Below are 20,623 nucleotides of genomic sequence, written 5' to 3' on the forward strand. Positions count from 1 at the left end.
GTCTTTGACAAAGGTCAAGCCGGTAGTTTACCTCCACACCGGCCTTATGATTGTGCAATTGACATTCAACCTGGTGCCATACCCCCTCGTGGCCGGGTTTACCCTTTGTTGGTCTTAGAGGATAAGGCCATGGAGGAGTATGTTGCAGATGCACTTTCTTGAGGTTTCATCCGCAAATCCTCATCTCCTGCTGGTGCTGGTTTCTTCTTTGTGAAGAAGAAGAGCGGCGGTGAACTGAGACCTTGTATTGATTATAGGGGTCTCAATTGTTTCACGATTAAGAATGCCTACACGATTCCGTTGATTACAGAGTTATTCGACCGCCTCAAGGGAGCAACAGTTTTCACGAAGCTTGATTTGAGAGGGGCATACAATCTCATGCGGATTAAGGAGGGCGACGAGTGGAAAACTGCGTTTAATACAGGCCATTATGAGTACCTCGTAATGCCTTTTGGCCTTTATAACGTCCTGGCAGTTTTCCAGGAATTTATTAACAATGTCCTCTGAGATTTGTTGCAGTTATGTGTGGTTGTTTATCTCGATGATATCCTCATATTTTCCAAGTCCCTGGAGAGCCACCACACAGATCTCTGTCGTGTGCTTCAGAAACTGAGAGAAAACAATCTCTATTGTAAACTGGAGAAGTGCGAGTTCCATCATGAACTGATTAAATTCCTGGGCTATGTCATTTCCACTGCTGGTTTTTTGATGGACCCAGAGAAACTTTCGGCAGTCCTACAGTTGCCCGTGGATTTACGTCCTCTGCAGCGTTTCCTGGGCTTTGCCAACTATTATCGGAGGTTTATTCGTAACTTCTCGTCTCTGGTCAAGCCCCTGACTGATATGACCAGAAAGGACGGTAACCCACAGAGTTGGTCTCCGGAGTCCATTAAGGCCTTTGAGAGTCTCAAGGCTGCCTTTGTTTCTGCTCCTGTGTTGGCACATCCTGATCCTATGTTGCCTTTTATCCTAGAAGTTGATGCTTCTGAGACTGGAGTTGGCGCCCTTCTGTCTCAATGTCCTAACTCTGAGAGCGCTATGCATCCGTGTGGCTACTTTTCCAAGAAATTGTCACCTGCAGAGTGCAATTATGAGATTGGTGACAGAGAGCTGTTGGCAATCATTTTAGCCCTGAAAGAATGGAGACATCTCCTTGAAGGTACCACTGTGTCGGTTCTCATTCTTACTGACCATAAGAATCTCACATTCTTGTCTGAGGCTAAGCTCCTCTCTCCCAGAAGGGTGCGATGGGCTCTTTTCTTGTCGAGTTTTAATTACATTGTCTCATTCTTACCCGGTACTAAGAATGTAAGGGCTGACGCCTTGTCACAACAATTTTCCTCCACTTCCAAGTTGGAGTCGGTTCCGGTTCCTGTGATTCCTTCTGATCGTATCCTGGCTACGGTTTGCACCAGTTTCACTTCTCCTTTGGGTGGAGTCGGTTCCGGTTCCTGTGATTCCTCCTGATCGTATCCTGGCTACGGTTTGCACCAGTTTCACTTCTCCTTTGGGTGACAAAATTCTTAATTTTGTCACCCAAAGGGAGAAGTAAGACTGGTAAAACATTAATAGCAGCCGCTATAAATAGAAACAAACAATCAAACATATGCTTCAGTCAAACTATAACTTTGGCAGTGCTTTGTGTATTTCACAATTAGAAAATAAAGTGCATATTCAATTGTCCAAAATTGGTCAGATTGAAGTCAATCTATCTCGTTCATGAAGGGTATTATCCAAACAAGGATCCTGTCACCACACCGCGGGAGTAATCTTCCCTATGATCATGAACTCACCAGACAGATCTGGTACTAAGAATGTAAGGGCTGACGCCTTGTCACGACAATTTTCCTCCACTTCCAAGTTGGAGTCGGTTCCGGTTCCTGTGATTCCTCCTGATCGTATCCTGGCTTCGGTTTGCACTAGTCTTACTTCTCCTTTGGGTGACAAAATTCTTGCTGCTCAGGTCCATGCTCCTCCTGAGAAACCTTGTGACCGCTGCTTTGTCCCAGAGAGTCTCCGTACTGCCGTGCTCCAGACTTACCATTCTCCCAAGGCAGCTGGCCACCCTGGGAAGAATCAACTCGTTTGGGCCATTTCCCAACAATTCTGGTGGTCTAGTCTACGGGCTGATGTAACTGCCGTTGTAGCTGCCTGTTCAGTGTATGCTCAGAGTAAGACTCCACGACACCTTCCAGTGGGCCTCCTACAACCCATACCGGATGGAGAGATGCCCTGGACCTACCTGTCTTTGGATTTCATTGTGGAGTTACCCAACCCCCAAGGCAACACTGTTATCCTTATGGTGGTTGACCAGTTCAAAAAGATGTGTCATTGTATTCCACTAAAGAAGCTGCCCACTTCTAAGGAACTGGCTTCCATTTTTGCTCCGGAGATCTTTCGCTTACATGGACTACCCAATGTGATTGTCTCGGACAGGGGTAGTCAGTTTGTCTCCCGGTCCTGGCGAGCCTTTTGTGTACAGTTGGAAATTCAGCTTGCTTTCTCCTCTGCGTATCACCCGCAGTCTAATGGAGCTGCAGAACGAGCCAATCAGTCCTTGGAGCAATTCTTACGTTGCTATATTTATGACCATCATAACAACTGGTCAGACCTATTACCGTGGGCAGAGTTTGCTCACAACTATGCCTTGAATTCTGCCTCCCGATTGTCCCTGTTTATGGCAAATTATAGCTTCCAACCTTCCATGTTGCCTGACTCGTTTTGTTCCGCAGAGTAGTCCTGCGTTAGAGGAGCATCTCCGTGGTCTTTGTTCCACTTGGGCACAAGTTCAGAAGGCTTTACAACATGCTAACGATAGGTACAGACTCCATGCTAACCGCAGACGCCTGCCTGCACCTTCCTACCAGGTTGGGGACAGAGTCTGGCTGTCGTCTCGCAACCTCCGACTTCGTGTTCCTTCTTTGCAGTTCACACCTCGTTTTATTGGGCCTTTCCGTATCCTTTGCAGGATTACCTAAGTGGCTTACGCCTTGGACCTTCCTCCTAGTATGCGCATCTCAAATTTGTTTCATGTCTCCTTATTGAAACCTTTGGTCTGCAATCGCTTTACCACCTCGGTGCCACGTCCTCACCCTATACAGGTTGAGAACCATGAGGAGTATGAAGTACAATCCATTGTTGACTTCCGTAGGTTCCGTGGGCGCATACAGTACCTGGTTTATTGGAAGGGGTATGGTCCGGAGGAATGCTCTTGGGTCTCAACCTCAGACGTACATGCCCCTGTCCTCCTCCGTGATTTCCATAGATGTTTTCCCCTCAAGCCCGGTGGTCCTCTGAGGGGGAGGGGTCATTGAGGAGGAGGTACTGTCAGGACTGGGCTCAGCCCTTCCTTCTCTGAGCTGGCCGCTCAGCTATCGGCTAATTGCCAGCTCCCATCTCTCTCCACAGTTACCCAGCTGTTGTTGATTCTGCTCGTCATTCCTGCCTACTTAAAGTCGTCAAGCTCACTTGATCTCTGCCTTTGTCTTTGTCAACATCACAGAGACTTTCTCTTGCGTTCCTGTTAAAGACTTGCTTGGCTGATATTCCTTCTGGCTCCTGATCCTGCTTGCTGTACTACCACGTTTATCTCTGGCTCTCTGACATTTGCTTGGCTGACTACCCGATCCGTTTACTGAACTCTGGCTTGTTTTGACTACGCTTACTCTGTTTACATATTATTATTATTATTAATAAACAAGTGTGATTTAACTATACTTCTGTCTCGGTCTGATTCATGGTTCCTGATACACTGGTCCCCAAAAAGTGTCAAAAGTGTCACTTACAAACAAATGAAAGTGATCAATCAACATAAGTTAAATAATCTCTCTCTTTCGCAGTGCTCATAGACCCCTAATTACATATATTAACCAGTTAGCAACCGGCCCATAGCCGAATGACGGCAGCAGGGCGGTTGGATAACTCTGGGATCACGTACTATGACGTGATCCCGGAAAACCGCTTCCGCGCGCCCCCCGCGGCGTGCACATGGGAACATCCGTGTTCGCCGGGTCCACGGGATCCAGGGGTCCAGGGGTCTCACATATGTGAGGGGTTCCAGAAATGTTTTTCTGGATGAAGAAAACACATTTTTTAGTTTTCTCATTCCCAGATTTAGGGTCTGGACTGTATAAGGACAGTATCCCTGCCTGTACTGACTATGGACAATATTCTTGCCTGCTGCCTGGACAATTCCATTCACTGTCGCTGACCATGTCCCTGCCTGCTGCCTGGATCAGGGCTCTCCTCCTGTGGACAACTGCACTACTAAAACCACAGGTAATCTTTTGTGTACCCTTTGCTCAGCGGAATGTATTTTAGAGTGTAATTCTTGGTATGTTCATGCAATGTGTTAGAAATATGAAGGGCCTTCAAAAATGTGATAGATTGTAAGGAAATTAGATGTGTAATTTATGCTCCTAGAACGCCTGAATGTGCTACTTCAATGTTGGGCCTCTGTATGTGGCCAGGCTGTGTAAAAGTCTCAAACATGTGGTATCGCCATACACAGGAGGAGTAGCAGAATGTATTTTGGGCTGTAATTTTTGCTATATACATGCTATGTGTTGGAAATATCTTAGAAATGGACAACTTTGTGTAAAAAAAATGCATTTTCATTTTTTTCCCACATTTTCCAAAAACTTCTGGAAAAAAATAAACCGTTCAAAAGACTCATTATGCCTCATAGATTATACGTTGGGGTGTTTTCTTTCCAAAATGGGGTCACTTTGTGGGTGTTTCCATTGTCCTGGTGCTCCAGGGCCTTCAAAAGTGTAATAGGTAGTTGAGAGGTTAGATGTGTAATTTATGCTCCTAGAACGCCTGAATGTGCTACTTCAATGTTGGGCCTTTGTATGTGGCCAGGCTGTGTAAAAGTCTCACACATGTGGTATCATCATACTAAGGAGGAGTAGCAGAATATATTTTGGGGTGTAATTTTTGCTATCTACATGCTATGTGTTGGAAATATCTTAGAAATGGACAATTGTGTAAAAAAAATGTGTTTTAATTTTTTTTCCATATTTTCCAAAAACTTCTGGAAAAAAATGAACCATTCAAAAGACTCATTATGCCTCATAGATTATACATTGGGGTGTTTGCTTTCCAAAATGGGGTCACTTTGTGGGCGTTTCCATTGTCCTGGTGCTCCAGGGCCTTGAGAGATTAGATGTGTAATTTATGCTCCTAGAACGCCTGAATGTGCTACTTCAACGTTGCGCCTATGTGGCCAGGCTGTGTAAAAGTCTCACACATGTGGTATCGCCATACTCAGGAGGAGTAGCAGAATATATTTTGGGGTGTCATTTGTGTAATGCACATGCCATGTGAGAGAAATAACCTGTTATAATGACAATTTGAAGTGAAAAAAATAAAATAAAAAAAAATCTTAATTTTGCAAAGAATTGTGGGAAAAAATAACAACTTCAAAAAACTCACCATGCCTCTTACTAAATACCTTGGAATGTCTACTTTCCAAAAAGGGTCATTTTGTGGGTATTTGTACTTTCCTGGCTTGTTAGGGTCTCAAGAAATGAGATAGGGCTCAGTACATCAGGTGTGATCAGATGTGATCAATTTTCAGTGATTGGCACCATAGCTTGTAGACTCTATAACTTTCACACAGACTAAATAATATCCACTAATTTAGGTTATTTTTACCAAAGATATGTAGCAGTATAAATTTTGGCCCAAATTTATGAAGAAAAATTACTTATTTGCAAAAAGTTATAATAGAAATGAAGAAAAATTCATTGTTTTACACAATTTTCGGTCTTTTTTTTTTTATTTATAGCACAAAAAAATAAAAAACCTAGAGGTGATCAAATACCACCAAAAGAAAGCTCTATTTGTGTGAAAAAAAGGACAAAAATTTCATATGGGTACAGTGTTGCATGAGTAATTGTCATTCAAAATGTGAGAGCACCGAAAGCTGAAAATTGGTCTGGTTAGGAAGGGGGTTTAAGTGCCCAGTGGTCAAGTGGTTAATTGGTATAAACATTAATAGCAGCCGCTATTAATAGAAACAAACAATCAAACATATGCTTCAGTCAAACTATAACATTGGCAGTGTTTTGTGTATTCCACAATTAGAAAATAAAGTGCATATTCAATTGTCCAAAATCGGTCAGATTGAAGTCAATCTCTCTCGTTCATAAAAGGTATTATCCAAACAAGGATCCTGTCACCACACCGCGGGAGTAATCTTCCTTATGGTCATGAACTCACCAGACAGATCCAGAACATGCGCCTGTAATACTCTGTGGCTTTACATCAGGGAATACTTCCATCAATATAGATGTCTCTCACAACAAAAAGATGTGCACACATAGTGTAATTCCATGATAAAATGTATCACCCTTCGATCCAACCTCCCTTACAATTGTACAAAACTTTAAAGCATGTTCAAATTGCAATACTGTCTTTGTCGCTTGTCTATCTCTCACCACTCCACGGAACTTTACAAAGAGCGATGTACCTGGGTTGAGATGACCGCTGACAGACAGTGTAGGTAACTGCGTGGCCACGCATAGACGCGTTTCGTCATCACTTCCTCAGAGGGCGTCCTCTGATGAAGTGATCAAATACCACCAAAAGAAAGCTCTATTTGTGGGAAAAAAGGACATCAATTTTATTTGGGTACAGTGTCGCATGATTGTGCAATTGTCAGGCAAAGTAACGCAGTGTCGTATCGGAAAAAATGGCCTGGTCATTAAAGGGGTGTAACCTTCTGAAGCTGAAGTAGTTAAAGTCAAATAATTCACAATTATGGATTGTGGTAACATGTGATAAAACCACAACATGCAATAACACATGAACAGCTTATATTCCTCCCTGTGCTCATATTACCCTATGGGTGTTATCACCACATTTGGCTCTTAATAAATGACATCACGCCACATTAAAAAATTAGATGGTAAAGTCACCTGACACATTCCTTAATTTTCCTATAACACAAGATAGTAATAATTAAACACTTACCGATAGTTGTAGAGCTGCTGGTGGTCTCTGAAAAAGAAAAGATGGGATCAGTCATTATATTGTATTCTATTTCTTTATATTATATTGTATTTTATATTCTCCAGCATTGTTTGATAGGGATCTTTCACACGGACATTGATAACAGGCGATTGTGTTGCCTTTTGCTTCCCAGCTGCCTGTCAACACCACTCAAATCTGATAAAACAGGGAGTGGATGGAGGAGTACACACTGCACTATTATGCCCTGTACACGCGGTCGGATTTTCCGACGGAAAATGTGTGATAGGCCTTCCGACCATGTGTAGGCTCCATCACACATTTTCCATAGGAATTTCCGACACACAAAGTTTGAGAGCAGGCTATATAATTTTCCGACAACAAAATCCGATCAGTTAAATTCTGAACGTGAGTACAAAAATCCGGCGCACAAAGTGCCACGCATGCTCAGAATAAATTAAGAGACGAAAGCTATTGGCTGCTGCCCCGTTTATAGTTCCGGCGTACGTGTTTTACGTCACCGCATTCAGAACGTTCGGATTTTCCGACAACTTTGTGTGACTGTGTGTATTCAAGACAAGTTTGAGCCAACATCCGTCTGAAAAAATCCATGGATTTTGTTGTCGGAATGTCCGATCAATGTCCGACCGTGTGTACAGGGCATTAGTGTTGCTTCGCGTCATGGCGACCAGAAATAACGCTTCCTGCAGAGTTCATCAGGCGTTGACATTTTGCAACCACCTCCATTCCGTGCTATGTCATTTACATCATATTTAAGCTGCAGTTGCAAAGTGTCAGAGTAATCACTTCCCATTTTAGCCGTGTAAAAGAAATGAAAAAGAATCTCACAGAATTTTAAGAGCATCAACTGCCATGACTTGAATGCTCATTAATGCTATAGGTGCATTAATGCCCGTTAAACAGTGCTTTAAAATGCAGTGCCTGTGTGAAAGAGCCCTAATATCTTCCGGAACATTTCTACTGCTATAGTGTCTTATTATAAAACATGTAACCAGGGCCAGGACTAGAGGTGGGCAGGAGGGGTGGCTGCCCTGGGTGCTGGTGGTATCATTTGAGGTGGGGGGAACCACGTGGAGTCTCCCTGTTGCTACAATCTGACAGAAGCATTACTACCACTGTCAGCATTGAGCTGGAGAGGAGGAGAGACCTGGGAGGAGGTTGGGGCTGTGTTCTCCCTCCCCTACAGGTTCTTGTGGTGGAAGGAAAAATGTGGGGAGATTTGTTCTGGAGGGGGAATCTGGGGGGTGGCTGAGGTAAGATATGTTCTAGGAAAGGAATTTTGTGTGGGGGGGGGATTAGTCCTGGCACTGCATGTAACACTAAAATTAGTTATGTTATCACATTTGCAACTGGGGCTCTTTCTCAAAGTGAGGCTATTTCTATAAGTGGGAGCACTTCTGACTCTGCACTCATCATTATTTGATTGTCTCATCTGAAAATCTATTCTCTGATTCCACAGGTATGTGCTAACTGAAACATCTCGACCCAAAAACTGAAACACTGCTATCTGCTTTTCTTATGTCTATTTAATAATTGATGGTATGTTATTTTTGCTCCCTTGTCTTACCCAAAATTATGGCCATTAACTTTAGTGCCCTCTTGCTAGTCTGTTTCTGAAGTAAGAATTTTGCCCTGTTAACCTTTATTACCCCCTGATTGATAATTGAAATCCACCCACACCCCACCCCTATCAGTATAATTATAAGCTTCTTTTCGGGGAAGCATTTGCAGGGGACACATTTGCAACTGGGGCCCTTTCTCAAAGTGGGGCTATTTCTATAAGTGGGAGCACTTCTGACTCTGCACTTCAGCAAATGCACAAAGCGAAGGGACACAAGAAAATACTTTGAAAAACACCGCACAGACATCAGGTGACCTTGTTTACCCCTTCAGCTCTTTCTCCTTGTAACATGCACTCTTTACCACTCCTTTTGACAGCTCTGTCCTCTATCCTTAAACTATCTCTCCTTCACCCATCTTCTCCCCCCCCATAGTATATATATATATATATATATATATATATATATATCACCCTCACTTCTGTCCTCTCCTTATTACTGAACCCATCAACTCCTGTTAATTCTAAATCCACACACACTAAAAATCTCCAAGACCCTGGGGCATGTCCCTTCATATAAATCCCACTCCCATATTATCTCCCTAACCCTCCTGCTTCTCCTAACCTCTGGAGATAGATCCCCAAACCCCGGGCTTCCATCATTTAACTGTATCCCATGCACCCATCACCCTGCACCCTCTGGCAGCAGCCACAATCAACACAATTTAGTTCCCTTTTCTATACTTCCCAAGACCTTGCCTCTCTCCATGACCTCTTTATCGCCAACTCATTTAACCTACTCGCCATTACCAAAACCTGGCTCCACGATTCCGACTCTGCGTCTTCTGCTGCCCTATCTCATGGTAGTCTTCTCTGGACTCACTCCCCCAGATCCAGTGGACGTAAGGGAGGAGGTGTTGGAATCCTTCTAGCCCCACATAGCACCTTTCAGGTACTTCAGCCACCTCCCTCTCTGTCACTCCTCCTCTTTCAAAGCACACTGCATTCGTATTTTCACTCCAGTTTCTCTGGAATAGCTGTGATAGCTGTGATCTACAGGCCCCCTGGACCAATATAAACCTTTCTTGATGACTTCTCTGCCTGGCTACCCTACTTTCTTTCTTCTAAAATCCCCACAATCATTCTCGGGGACTTCAACATCCCTATTAATACTAACACTCCTGCCACTTCCAAACTTCTCAGCCTAACCTCCTCCTTTGACCTGAAGCAGTGGATACACGCTCCTACTCACTCCAAAGGCAATACCCTTGACCTCGTTTTCTCTCACCTTTGCACTCTACCTTCAACTCTCTACTTCATCCTCCACTGCCTCCACCCACCAACTCACACACTGCCCAGGAGATCGTCAATCACTTCAAACAGAAGATTGATAGAATTTGCGAGGAGATCTCTACTGTTCTGATACCCTCCACACTTTACACTTCATGCCCACAGGCACAATCATTACTTCCCTCTTTCAACCCCACCACTAAGGACGAGGTTGCTAAACTACTTGCTAATGTCCACCTTACCACCTGCCCTCTGGATCCTGTTCCATCACAAATGCTACGTTCACCCTCTGGCTCTATGCTACACTCTCTAACCCACATCTTTAATCTCTCCCTCTCTTCTGCCATCTTCCCCAACTCTCTAAAACATGCACTTGTCAGACCCATACTTAAAAAGCCCTCACTAGACCCATCCAATCTTAACAACCTACGCCCCATCTCCTTGCTCCCCTTCTTATCCAAACTCCTCGAACGTCTGGTCTACAACCGACTGAGCGTCCACCTCGCTGATAATAGCCTTCTTGATCCCCTTCAGTCTAGATTTCATCCTCAACACTCCACAGAAACTGCTCTCCTAAAACTAACAAACAATCTACTAAAGGCCAAAACCAATCGACACTATTCTGTACTCCTATTCCTGGACCTCTCTGCTGCCTTTGATATGGTTGGCCACCCCCTCCTCCTCAAAAAACTCCACGCCTTTGGTCTCCGTGACTGTACTCTTCGCTGGTTCTCTTCCTACTTATCCAACCGCACCTTTAGCGTTTCTTGCAACTCTACTTCCTCCTCTCCTCTTCCTTTCTCAGTTGAGAAGGTTCTGTTCTTGGACCTCTCCTATTTTCAATCTACACCACCTCCCTGGGTCAGCTGATGGCTTCCAATACCACCTCTACGCTGACAACACCCAAATCTATTTCTCTACTCCTCAGCTCACTCCCTCTGTCTCCTCACGTATCACTAATTTACTATAAGATATATCAGTCTGGATGTCACATCACTTCCTCAAACTCAATCTATCCAAAACCGAACTTATAATTTTTCCTCCCCCATATGCCCCTTACCCTGATCTCTCTGTCAAAATCAATGGAACAACTATAAGCCCATCCCCACATGCCGAGGTTCTAGGTGTAGTCCTGGACTCTGAATTCTCCTTTAACCTCCCTGGCGGTATGATTATTTCAGATTTTTGATGCTGAAAGCGGTACAATTATTTTGCATGGAAATTTGGCGTTTTATATTGTAGGCCTATAATTCTTAGGAATAACACAATTAAATCTGTCCAAACCAGAGTCTAGTAGACATCCCGGGTATGATAAAGTTTGAAAAATCATAAATTATAATATAATAAATAACTATAAATAAATTATAACAAATAATAATAAAAAATATTCAATAATCTAATCAAATCAAAAACACTGAAATCAGTTGCAGAATTGTCGCTGTCATTACTTTCAATGTTTGATGACAGATTTCCCCACAAATCACTATCGCTCAATTCTGCAAGTGATTCTAATTTATTATCGCTGTTTTATAGCTGGTCTAAAACCCCATTTGATGTAAAGGGACACTTTTTGGTTGCTATGGACAATCTCCAGTTTCCAGGCAGAAAGAACAGTATTTAAAATATAAAACTGCATGCAGGGCACTGGACAAACCACTAGGGACAAAAGGGATGTGAAATAAATTGATACAGTAATGTAATCTGTAGGATTGAGGTATACTGTATATGTATTGTGTGTGTTTTACTTTTTGAATTTGACGCCGTTCTCCGTCCTCGTGCATCGCAACACTCGCAGAGAACGGAGCTCGGCTCCGTAATAGATCGAGCGGAGGACAGCTCGCACACACAGCGGGGAGACATTGCAGGATCCTGGGGACAAGGTAAGTAAGCTGTACCTGGATCCTGTGATGCAATCCCGAGTGTGGCTCGGGGTTACCGCTTTTGGTGCTGAAAATCCACCCCGAGCCAGACTCGGGAATACTGTCAGGGGGGTTAAGCAACACGATCAATCACTGTCCAAATCCTGCCGCCTCAACCTCCGCAACATCTCCAAAATACGCCCCTTTCTAACCAATGACACAACAAAGCTCTTAATTCACTCGCTGGTCATCTCTCGCCTCGATTACTGCAACTCCCTTCCCATTGGCTTACCCTTACATAGTCTATCACCTCTGCAATCCATTATGAATGCTGCTGCCAGACTCATCCACCTTACCATTCGCTCTGTCTCTGCTACTCCTCTCTGTCAATCCCTCCACTGGCTTCCGCTCAGCCAAAGAATTTAATTCAAAATACTAACAACTACGTACAAAGCCATCCACAATTTAGCCCCCAGCTACATCACTAGTCTAGTCTCTAAATACCAACCTACTCGTCCTCTTCCTTCCTCTCAAGACCTCCTGCTCTCTAGCTCCCTCGTCACCTCCTCCCATGCTCGACTTTTCCAAAGCCTCTCCAATCTTATGGAATGCCCTACCCCAATCTGTCCGCTTATCTCCAACTCTATTAGCTTTTAGACGATCCCTGAAAACCCTTCTCTTCAGAGAAGCCTACCCTACCAACACCTAACAACTGTATTTTCATTTTCTCCATCAGCTCACCCCCCACAGTTATTACCTTTTGTTTCCACTTGACCCTCCCTTCTAGATTGTAAGCTCTAACGAGCAGGGCCCTCTGATCCCTCCTGTATGGATTTGTATTGTAAGTGTACTGTCTGCCCTCATGTTGTAAAGCGCTGCGCAAACTGTTGGCGCTATATAAATCCTGTATAATAATACACCATTACTCTCTGAAATAAAAGTGAAACATACATACACTCTGAAAGGTGTTGACATGCATAGGAGGATGCATGTCAAACCCATCATGCTTTAATAGTACTATTGTTGCCCTGAGTGCAGAAATTCAAGGGTTTAAGAGGAAGTCATGAAATGGAAAGGTTTCCCCATGCTGTTTTACTGCCAGCAAAAATGTATTCAAAAAAGTTTTCTTTCTTTGAGTATATAGATTTTATTAGGTAAAATTACAAAAAGAGGACATCAAGGTATGAAAACATTATGAACATGAAGCTAAAACATGTACATTAAAATACAGCCGTGTGGGTACACATAGAAAAACATGGCATGATATAAAGGTTATGATCATACTATGAACCCCAACACCGACGTGTTTCGACTTTATCAATAGAGGTCTTCTTCTGGGGGGAAAAAAGAGGGAGGAACTCTAAAAAGAGAGGCATTGTAACAGTGAGATTATTTAGAAAAACAATACTAAGAGGAAATCATTGGAGATGGAATAGTCTATATTGTATCTTTCAATTAAAAAAAAAAATTATATATATATATATATATGCACCAATCCTTGGGAGCTCTCCCACAAAATTATGCAAAGATGGTATTTTATAGAATTGCCAAGCTTAACCCTTCCATACCTCCACTGTGCTGGAGGAACTGTTCCCAAGCGGGCACTATTTTCCATATTTTCCATATACTATGGTCATGTGGCAAGCTAGAAAAATTCTGGTCTAAGTCTTTTTCAATTTAACGCCAAGTAACAGGCCTATCTATACAACTTTCTCCATCATTGGCCCTCTTAAACGTAGGCATTGAAGAATTACCACCCTCTCTGAGACAAATTTACTACTCATCTATTCCTAGCAGCTAAGCTAGTAATACTTGGAGATCTCCAGATCCACCAAAGGTAACTCATGCTGTACGCACCCTCTCTACACATTATACATATGAGTGTATGTTAGCATCAGTAAACGTGAAAAATATAGAGTTTCTTAAAAACTTGGTCAGATTGGTAAAAAATCCAACAAGTCACTATAAGAGCATAAATAAAACAATCTCTTCTAAAGCGATGAATCCTGTCCTCAAAGAAGTTATATACACCTTTTCAGATAATGTTCCTGAGTAGTTGAACCCTTCAAAGGGCTTTCTTCCCTTTCCTTGTTTCCCTTCCCTCGTGTTTCATTATGTTTCATCTCTTTCATTTATTACTACCTTATAAAATATGTTTTATATGTTCTTAGTGAATTGCTGTCCATAACATTCAGTTTCGTATAGCCTAGCAAACAGTAAGATGGTATTGGTCATAATTTATGGAAAGTAAGGGATGATGGTGTTGTCCTTCCCTCGGGGCACAGTTTGTTTCCCAGATGGGGTGTCCCGGGGAGTCGGACAATTCCCTTCACCCAATGTTTAGTGCGTAAAACTTGCTTACGGTTCATTTATATTAGTCATGGATGTACAGTATATGCATTTATACATGTAATACTATTTACTATGTCTTGTTATATGGCAGTCAATGGACATTCTTCGTGTATCATTGAAAATTTAGAATGAAAATTATTGAACTAAAAAAATATATATATTTAAACAGGCCAGCATGTTTCAGAGGACATTGTGACCCCCTACTTCAGAACTAAAGTCAAGCAATTAAAGTTTGATAGACATACTTAAGAATGGGAGTTGTATGTGATATACAAGACAGAGTACATTGAGTTGTATGGAGGTTTTTAAGAAAAAAGTCTTAGTTAAGATATTTTTGAATCTACTCACGTGTCATTCCACGGGAGGCACACATGAGGACCAGGAGGACGAGGAGAGACATTCGGTCTCTCATCCTGGAATCTACGTTGCCTATCGCTCCTTTCTGAACACAGGTTGCTCCCAACGCCGTCTGTTCACAAAATGATTTTCAGCTTTACTAAAGAGGTGAAAATTGCTACATTGCCTTTTTTATCACTTGATGGTATTTTTGGTTTTTGCTTCCTCATTCTTTGTATGTACAAGCAAAACAAAATCATATAGCGTGGATCATCCCGTATTTTCACTCAGAAATACTTGAACGTGGGAAAGTTACTTATGATCTGCAATTTTTCTTTATCATTTTTTTAACCACTGGACCTCCAGATGTTTTTACCCTCTTCATGACCAGGCCACTTTTTGATATTCAGCACTGCGCTACTTTAATTGTCAATTGCTCGGTCAGGCAACACTGCACCCACATGAAATTTGAATCTTTTTTTTTTTCACCCGACTAAAGATTTCTTTTGGTGGTATTTGATCACCACTGGGTTTTTTATTTTGTATTATATAAAGGAATATTTGGAGAAAAAAAGATATTTTCTACCTTCTGTTATAAAACATATCCAATAAAATCAAATGTCTTCATAAATTTAGACAAAAATGTATTCTGCTACGTGTCTTTGGTAAAAAAAAGAAAAAAAAAACCCCAATAAGTGTATATTAATTGTTTTTTGTGAAAATTTTAACATCTACAAACTATGCTATATACAGTATCTCACAAAAGTAAGTACACCCCTCACATTTTTGTAAATATTGTCTTCTATCCTTTCATGTGACAACACTGAAGAAATGACACTTTGCTACAATGTGAAGTAGTGAGTGTACAGCTTGTATAACAGTGTAAATTTGCTGTCCCCTCAAAATAACTCAACACACAGCCATTAATGTCTAAACCGCTGGCAACAAAAGTGAGTACACTCCTAACTGAAAATGTCCAAATTGGGTCCAATTAGCCATTTTCCCTCCCCGGTGTCATGTGGCTCGTTAGTGTTACAAGGTCTCAGGTGTGAATGGGGAGCAGGTGTGTTAAATTTGGTGTTATCGCTCTCACTCTCTCATACTGGTCACTGGAAGTTCAACATGGCACCTCATGGCAAAGAACTCTCTGAGGATCTGAAAAAAACAATTTGTTGCTCTACATAAAGATGGCCTAGGCTATAAGAAGATTGCCAAGACCCTGAAACTGAGCTGCAGCACGGTGGCCAAGACCATGCAGCAGTTTAACAGGACAGGTTCCAATCAGAGCAGGCCCCGCCATGGTCCACCAAAGAAGCCGAGGTCACGTGCTCAGCGTCATATCCAGAGGTTGTCTTTGGGAAATAGACGTATGAGTGCTGCCAGCATTGCTGCAGAGGTTGTAGGGGTGGGGGGTCAGCCTGTCAGCGCTCAGACCATACGCCGCACACTGCATCAAATTGGTCTACATGGCTGTCATCCCAGAAGGAAGCCTCTTCTAAAGATGATGCACAAGAAATCCCACAAACAGTTTGCTGAAGACAAGCAGACTAAGGACATGGGCAAATTAAGAAAATGGGGTGGGGCGTGGCCAAGATGGCAACTTAGGAGGACGTGTTTGTCGGAGCTCTGCTGAAGGACTTCCTAAATATCCTGTTTCCTGGCTGCTTTTCCATGAGATAAACTATCTAAAGTAGCCTGAATGCCATACAAAACACGGTGGCGGGTAAAATCCCGCAAATCCTGGAGGATACAGCCCCGACAGCGAACCCACACGTGGCAGAATCTCCCCGGCGGCTCTCAAACATGGCGTCGCAGACGGAGGCTGACGGCCGAGACGTCACAGCTCGGATTCCCGGAGGTGATGGCTGTGATTGCCTCTTGCCAGGCTGCCCTGACTAGTAAGATTGAGTTGGTGCAGCTTGATGTGAGCCTGATCCGGCAGGACCAGGACAAGCTCCGATCGAGGGTGTCTGAGGTGGAGGAGCGAGTGGGGCTGACAGAGGATACGGTCACAGACCATGCTGCATCCATCCGCACGTTGCAGACTAAAGTCCGGGCTCTAGAATACAAAGTGGATGACGCAGAGAACCGGAACCGAAGAAACAATCTTCGGATCGTGGGCATGCCAGAAGGAGCTGAGGGGAAAAACCCTACGGTCTTTGTGGAAGAGTTGCTGAAAACACTGCTGCCAGCTGCTCAGTTCTCTCCCTTCTACAATGTGGAACGCGCGCATCGGATCCCTCCTGTCCCCGGTCCACCTGGCTCAAATCCCCGTACTCTGATCTTCCGTATGCTTAATTTCAGAGACCGGGATGCAGTCCTGAGAGAAGCGCGCAGGGTTGGAGAAATAAAGTTCCAAAATGTAAATCTACTTTTCTTCCCGGACTATTCTGTGGAAACACAGAAACTACGCAGGTCATTTGATCAAGTTAAAGCATTGCTGCGGGCGTGGAACATCAAGTATAGCATACTTTTTCTGGCCAGATTGAGGGTGCAGGATGGTGAGACAGTGAAATTTTTTACATCTCCCCGTGATGCTGCCATGCCACCTGGCTTGAGGCTCTGCCACAGCACCGTTAAATGGAATGATATTCTCATTCTCTCCAGACCGTTTTGGAAACCATACTATTGTTTAGAAGTCTTTTTGTTTTATTAGCTGCCACCTACTACTATCAGGGACATGATGGAGACCCTGGCGCATGCCTTTGACGTCATGAAACTCTACTGCACTGGACGACTCGGCTGAGAAATTTCTACTGTGCTCCTAGGACAGAGGAAGCTTAACCCACTGGTAAGGTTGTTAGTGCTGATCGATTGGCCCTGGATGTACTGTCGGGCGTCGACCAAGATTGCACGGACCTGCATGCCTCTTTACTTTTTGGATTCTATTATTTTTATTTTTTCAAAAATATGGGACTTCTTTTATTTGAAGAAATACTTCTGCAGTTTTTGATTTGTTCCAGATGCGGAGAGTACTGTTAGCCACACGAGATAATGATGTCTGTCAGACGAGTGTGCAACACTCCGCCTTAGTGGTAATACATACAGTGAACTATTGAACTTTTGGTACTGACACCTGTCATTGCCCTACAAATGCCACGGGCATGCGCAGGGAAATAATTCTTTCACAGGTGGTTGCTGAGTTTTTTGTTTCATCTTGCATAGGCCTTTACGCTGGTCTCTGAGTAAAGAGAGAGTGAGCCTAGTGTCTCAGATTTGTAACTAAGATATGTGCCCCTGCAATAGCCCAGGAGAAATGTTTTCTATAATTTATGTCTTTCCAACATCTCTGTTGTCTGACTAGACAACACCATCTAATATAAGTACACGCCCCTACTACGTTAGTAATAGTTGGGATTTATGGGTACTTACACATCACCAGTTTAAAAGGGGGCGTGGGGGAGGGGGGGGGGGGTTCTGCCGTTGCAGACATTGGGGAATTATATGTATTTTGCTTAAACTTGGAGTTGCTTTTAACACAACTGGGTTCTTTTGCCCTTCATTACTGTACTTTCTACTTACAGATATGCAGTTAGATCTGCCTTTTTACATAGTACATAATTTCAAGATGGTGGACAGAATAGAGGTATTGTCCTTGCAGCAATGTAGGGGGATGGGTGGGACTTGCGGATCCGGCACACTTTGCCTTTGTGATTTGTCAGATGGCTGACACCTCTATTATTTCGTGGAATGTCAGGGGATTAAACTCAGCCGTTAAGAGGTCTCTTGTTTTTAAATATCTACAAAAATACATACCACACATATGTATTTTACAAGAGACGCATCTGATCGGCTCCAAAATTCTTGGGTTAAAAAAGGCCTGGGTGGGGGCACATTACCACTCCACCTACTCCAATTACGCCAGGGGAGTGAGCGTTTTGATCCGAAGGTCCCTCCCATTTCAGATTTTTGATGTTAAAACAGACACTGGGGGAAGCTATGTGATTACCCGTATGACTGTACTCTCTAGACGACTGGTGCTGGTGGGTCTTTATCTCCCTCCTCCTGCGAGGGCTCAACTTCTTTATGATATTATGCAAAAGGTCATGGGGTACCATACTCAAGAAGTTTTTATCTTTGGAGATTTCAATCTGGTGCCCTCTCGGGAGGTGGATAAGCTCAACCCCGGGGCCCACATCTCGTCGGAGTTACAGAATTGGGCGAGTACTTTTGCACTGACGGATGCATGGCGACATTTTCATCCTAAAGACAGAGAATAAACTTGCCATTCAGCCTCCTACAGAGCTCTATCCCGTATAGATCTGGGATATGTGTCCAGGGGTGCGCTCTGTTGGACAAGGGAGGTTAAACACCTCCCATGGGCAATATCAGACCATGCTCCCCTTAGTCTTGTCATCTCCTTGGACAGACCTCCTAGTCCAAGTCTGTGGCGTCTTTCCAGGTTTTGGGCACTGGATGACAGGATTCAGGAGGCAATATCGGAAGCTATATGTAATTTTTGGCTGAGAAACAGAGAGTCTGCAGATCCACTGATCCTTTGGGATACATTTAAGGCCTGGGTTAGGGGTAAATATATATCCCACATATCTTCACTGCAGAGGGAGGCTGCTCGGTCCCTGGAGCTGTTGGAGGGGGAGGCGGGGGAGAGTGAGGCTGTATATGTAAGATCCCCAACGGAACCTAATTATCAAACATGGCAGAGGGCTTTGAGGGAACTCTCCTTATTTAATGTAGAACAAACTAAGAAGTCTATGATGCATTCTGCGCAAAGGATATTTGAATATGGCAATAAAAATGGGAGATTGTTGGCCTGGCTAGCACGTGGCCAATTAGGAACCACACACATTGCGGGAGTATGCAGTGCTCGAGGGCAGTTGCTGACCTCACCAGAAGACATTAATGATAGATTCTCCTCTTTTTTCCATGATCTATATGCTTCCAGAACCAGTGGCAGCCCATTGGCATTGCAGGAATATTTGAACAATATCCCATTCCCTACATTATCTGATGAGCATAAGGCAATGTTGGATATGGATATCTCCCTAGAGGAGGTCCAGACTGCTATTGGGGATCTGCAGATAGGAAAGACCCATGGGGTGGATGGACTCCGTACGGAGTTCTATTCTCAGAATATGGAGCTTCTTGCACCTAAACTCACGTCCCTTTTCTCTAAACTTGCTGGTGGTGATGATCTGCCGGAGTCTATGGAGGAGGCGATCATTGTATTGATCCATAAGCCGGGTAAGGATCCTCAGGATTGCGCGTCATACAGGCCCATTTCACTACTTAATGTGGATACTAAAGTGTTGGCCAAGATCCTTGCCACCCGTTTGTCATCAATTATATCGACATTCACGTTGATCAGACTGGCTTTATGCCAGGCAAGGGGACAGATATTAATATCAGACGCCTCTTCCTCAACCTGTTCATTGCCCATGATAACTGTGGAGGAAGGGTGATCGCCTCCTTGGATGCTGAAAAGGCGTTTGACTCTGTGGAGTGGGAATATCTTTGGGGAGTGCTAAAGCGATTTGGTTTTGGCCCTGGTTTTCTCCGATGGCTACAGTTGTTATACCATGCACCGAGGGCTAGGGTGCGCACCAATGATAGGATCTCTGATCCCTTCCCACTCCACAGAGGCACTCGCCAGGGGTGCCCACTGTCGCCTAGTTTGTTTGCCCTTGCTTTGGAGCTTCTGGCGATTTTAGTTAGAGAGTCTTCGGAGGTCAGGGGGCTGCAGATTGGTAGAATTGAAGAGAAAATATCCTTATACACGGACGATGCATTGCTTTATTTGAATGATGCGGGGCCGTCTCTTTTGGCTGCCCTGGCTATTTTTGACAAATTTGGTAATGCATCAGGGATCCAAATAAATTGGTCTAAATCGGTTCTCTTTCCTTTGGATAGTGGGGCCCCTGTTGCGGCTGGCAGTACATCTCTTCAGTGGGTATCGGAGTTCAAGTACCTCGGGGTTCGGGTGTCCAGGGATGTTACCCAATATTATAATTTAAATATGCTTCCTTTGCTCCGTCTCCTTAAAGAAAGGTGCCATGCATGGTCCGGACTTCCTCTTAACTTACTGGGACGTATAAACATTTTAAAAATGATGCTCCTACCCAAGTTTACTTACCTTTTCAGAAACAGTCCGATCTGGCTCCCAGCGTCCTTTTTTCGGGAATTAGACACTTTTTCATAAAATTCAGTGACATATCACATAAAATACCACTTTTCTCAACATGTTTCGCTCTTTGGAGCTTCTTCAGGAGACTTG

At 43.6% G+C, this 20,623-nt stretch overlaps 1 protein-coding gene across 1 annotated transcript in view; it reads right to left on the reverse strand.

Annotated features, from left to right (window-relative positions):
* Window positions 1–15,067, reverse strand: part of LOC141144051 (uncharacterized) — an 82,933-nt gene extending 67,866 nt beyond the window's left edge. The window contains exons 1-2 of the mRNA XM_073629404.1: window positions 14,404–15,067; window positions 6,979–7,005 (exon numbers count right to left, since the gene is read on the reverse strand). Of these exons, the coding sequence (XP_073485505.1) occupies window positions 6,979–7,005; window positions 14,404–14,467 (91 nt within the window). The 5' untranslated portion in view covers window positions 14,468–15,067. The remainder of the gene's footprint in view (window positions 1–6,978; window positions 7,006–14,403) is intronic.
* Window positions 15,068–20,623: the final 5,556 nt, after the last annotated feature.

Source organism: Aquarana catesbeiana, linkage group LG05 (assembly GCF_042186555.1).
Source record: "Aquarana catesbeiana isolate 2022-GZ linkage group LG05, ASM4218655v1, whole genome shotgun sequence".
Lineage (NCBI taxonomy): Eukaryota > Metazoa > Chordata > Amphibia > Anura > Ranidae > Aquarana > Aquarana catesbeiana.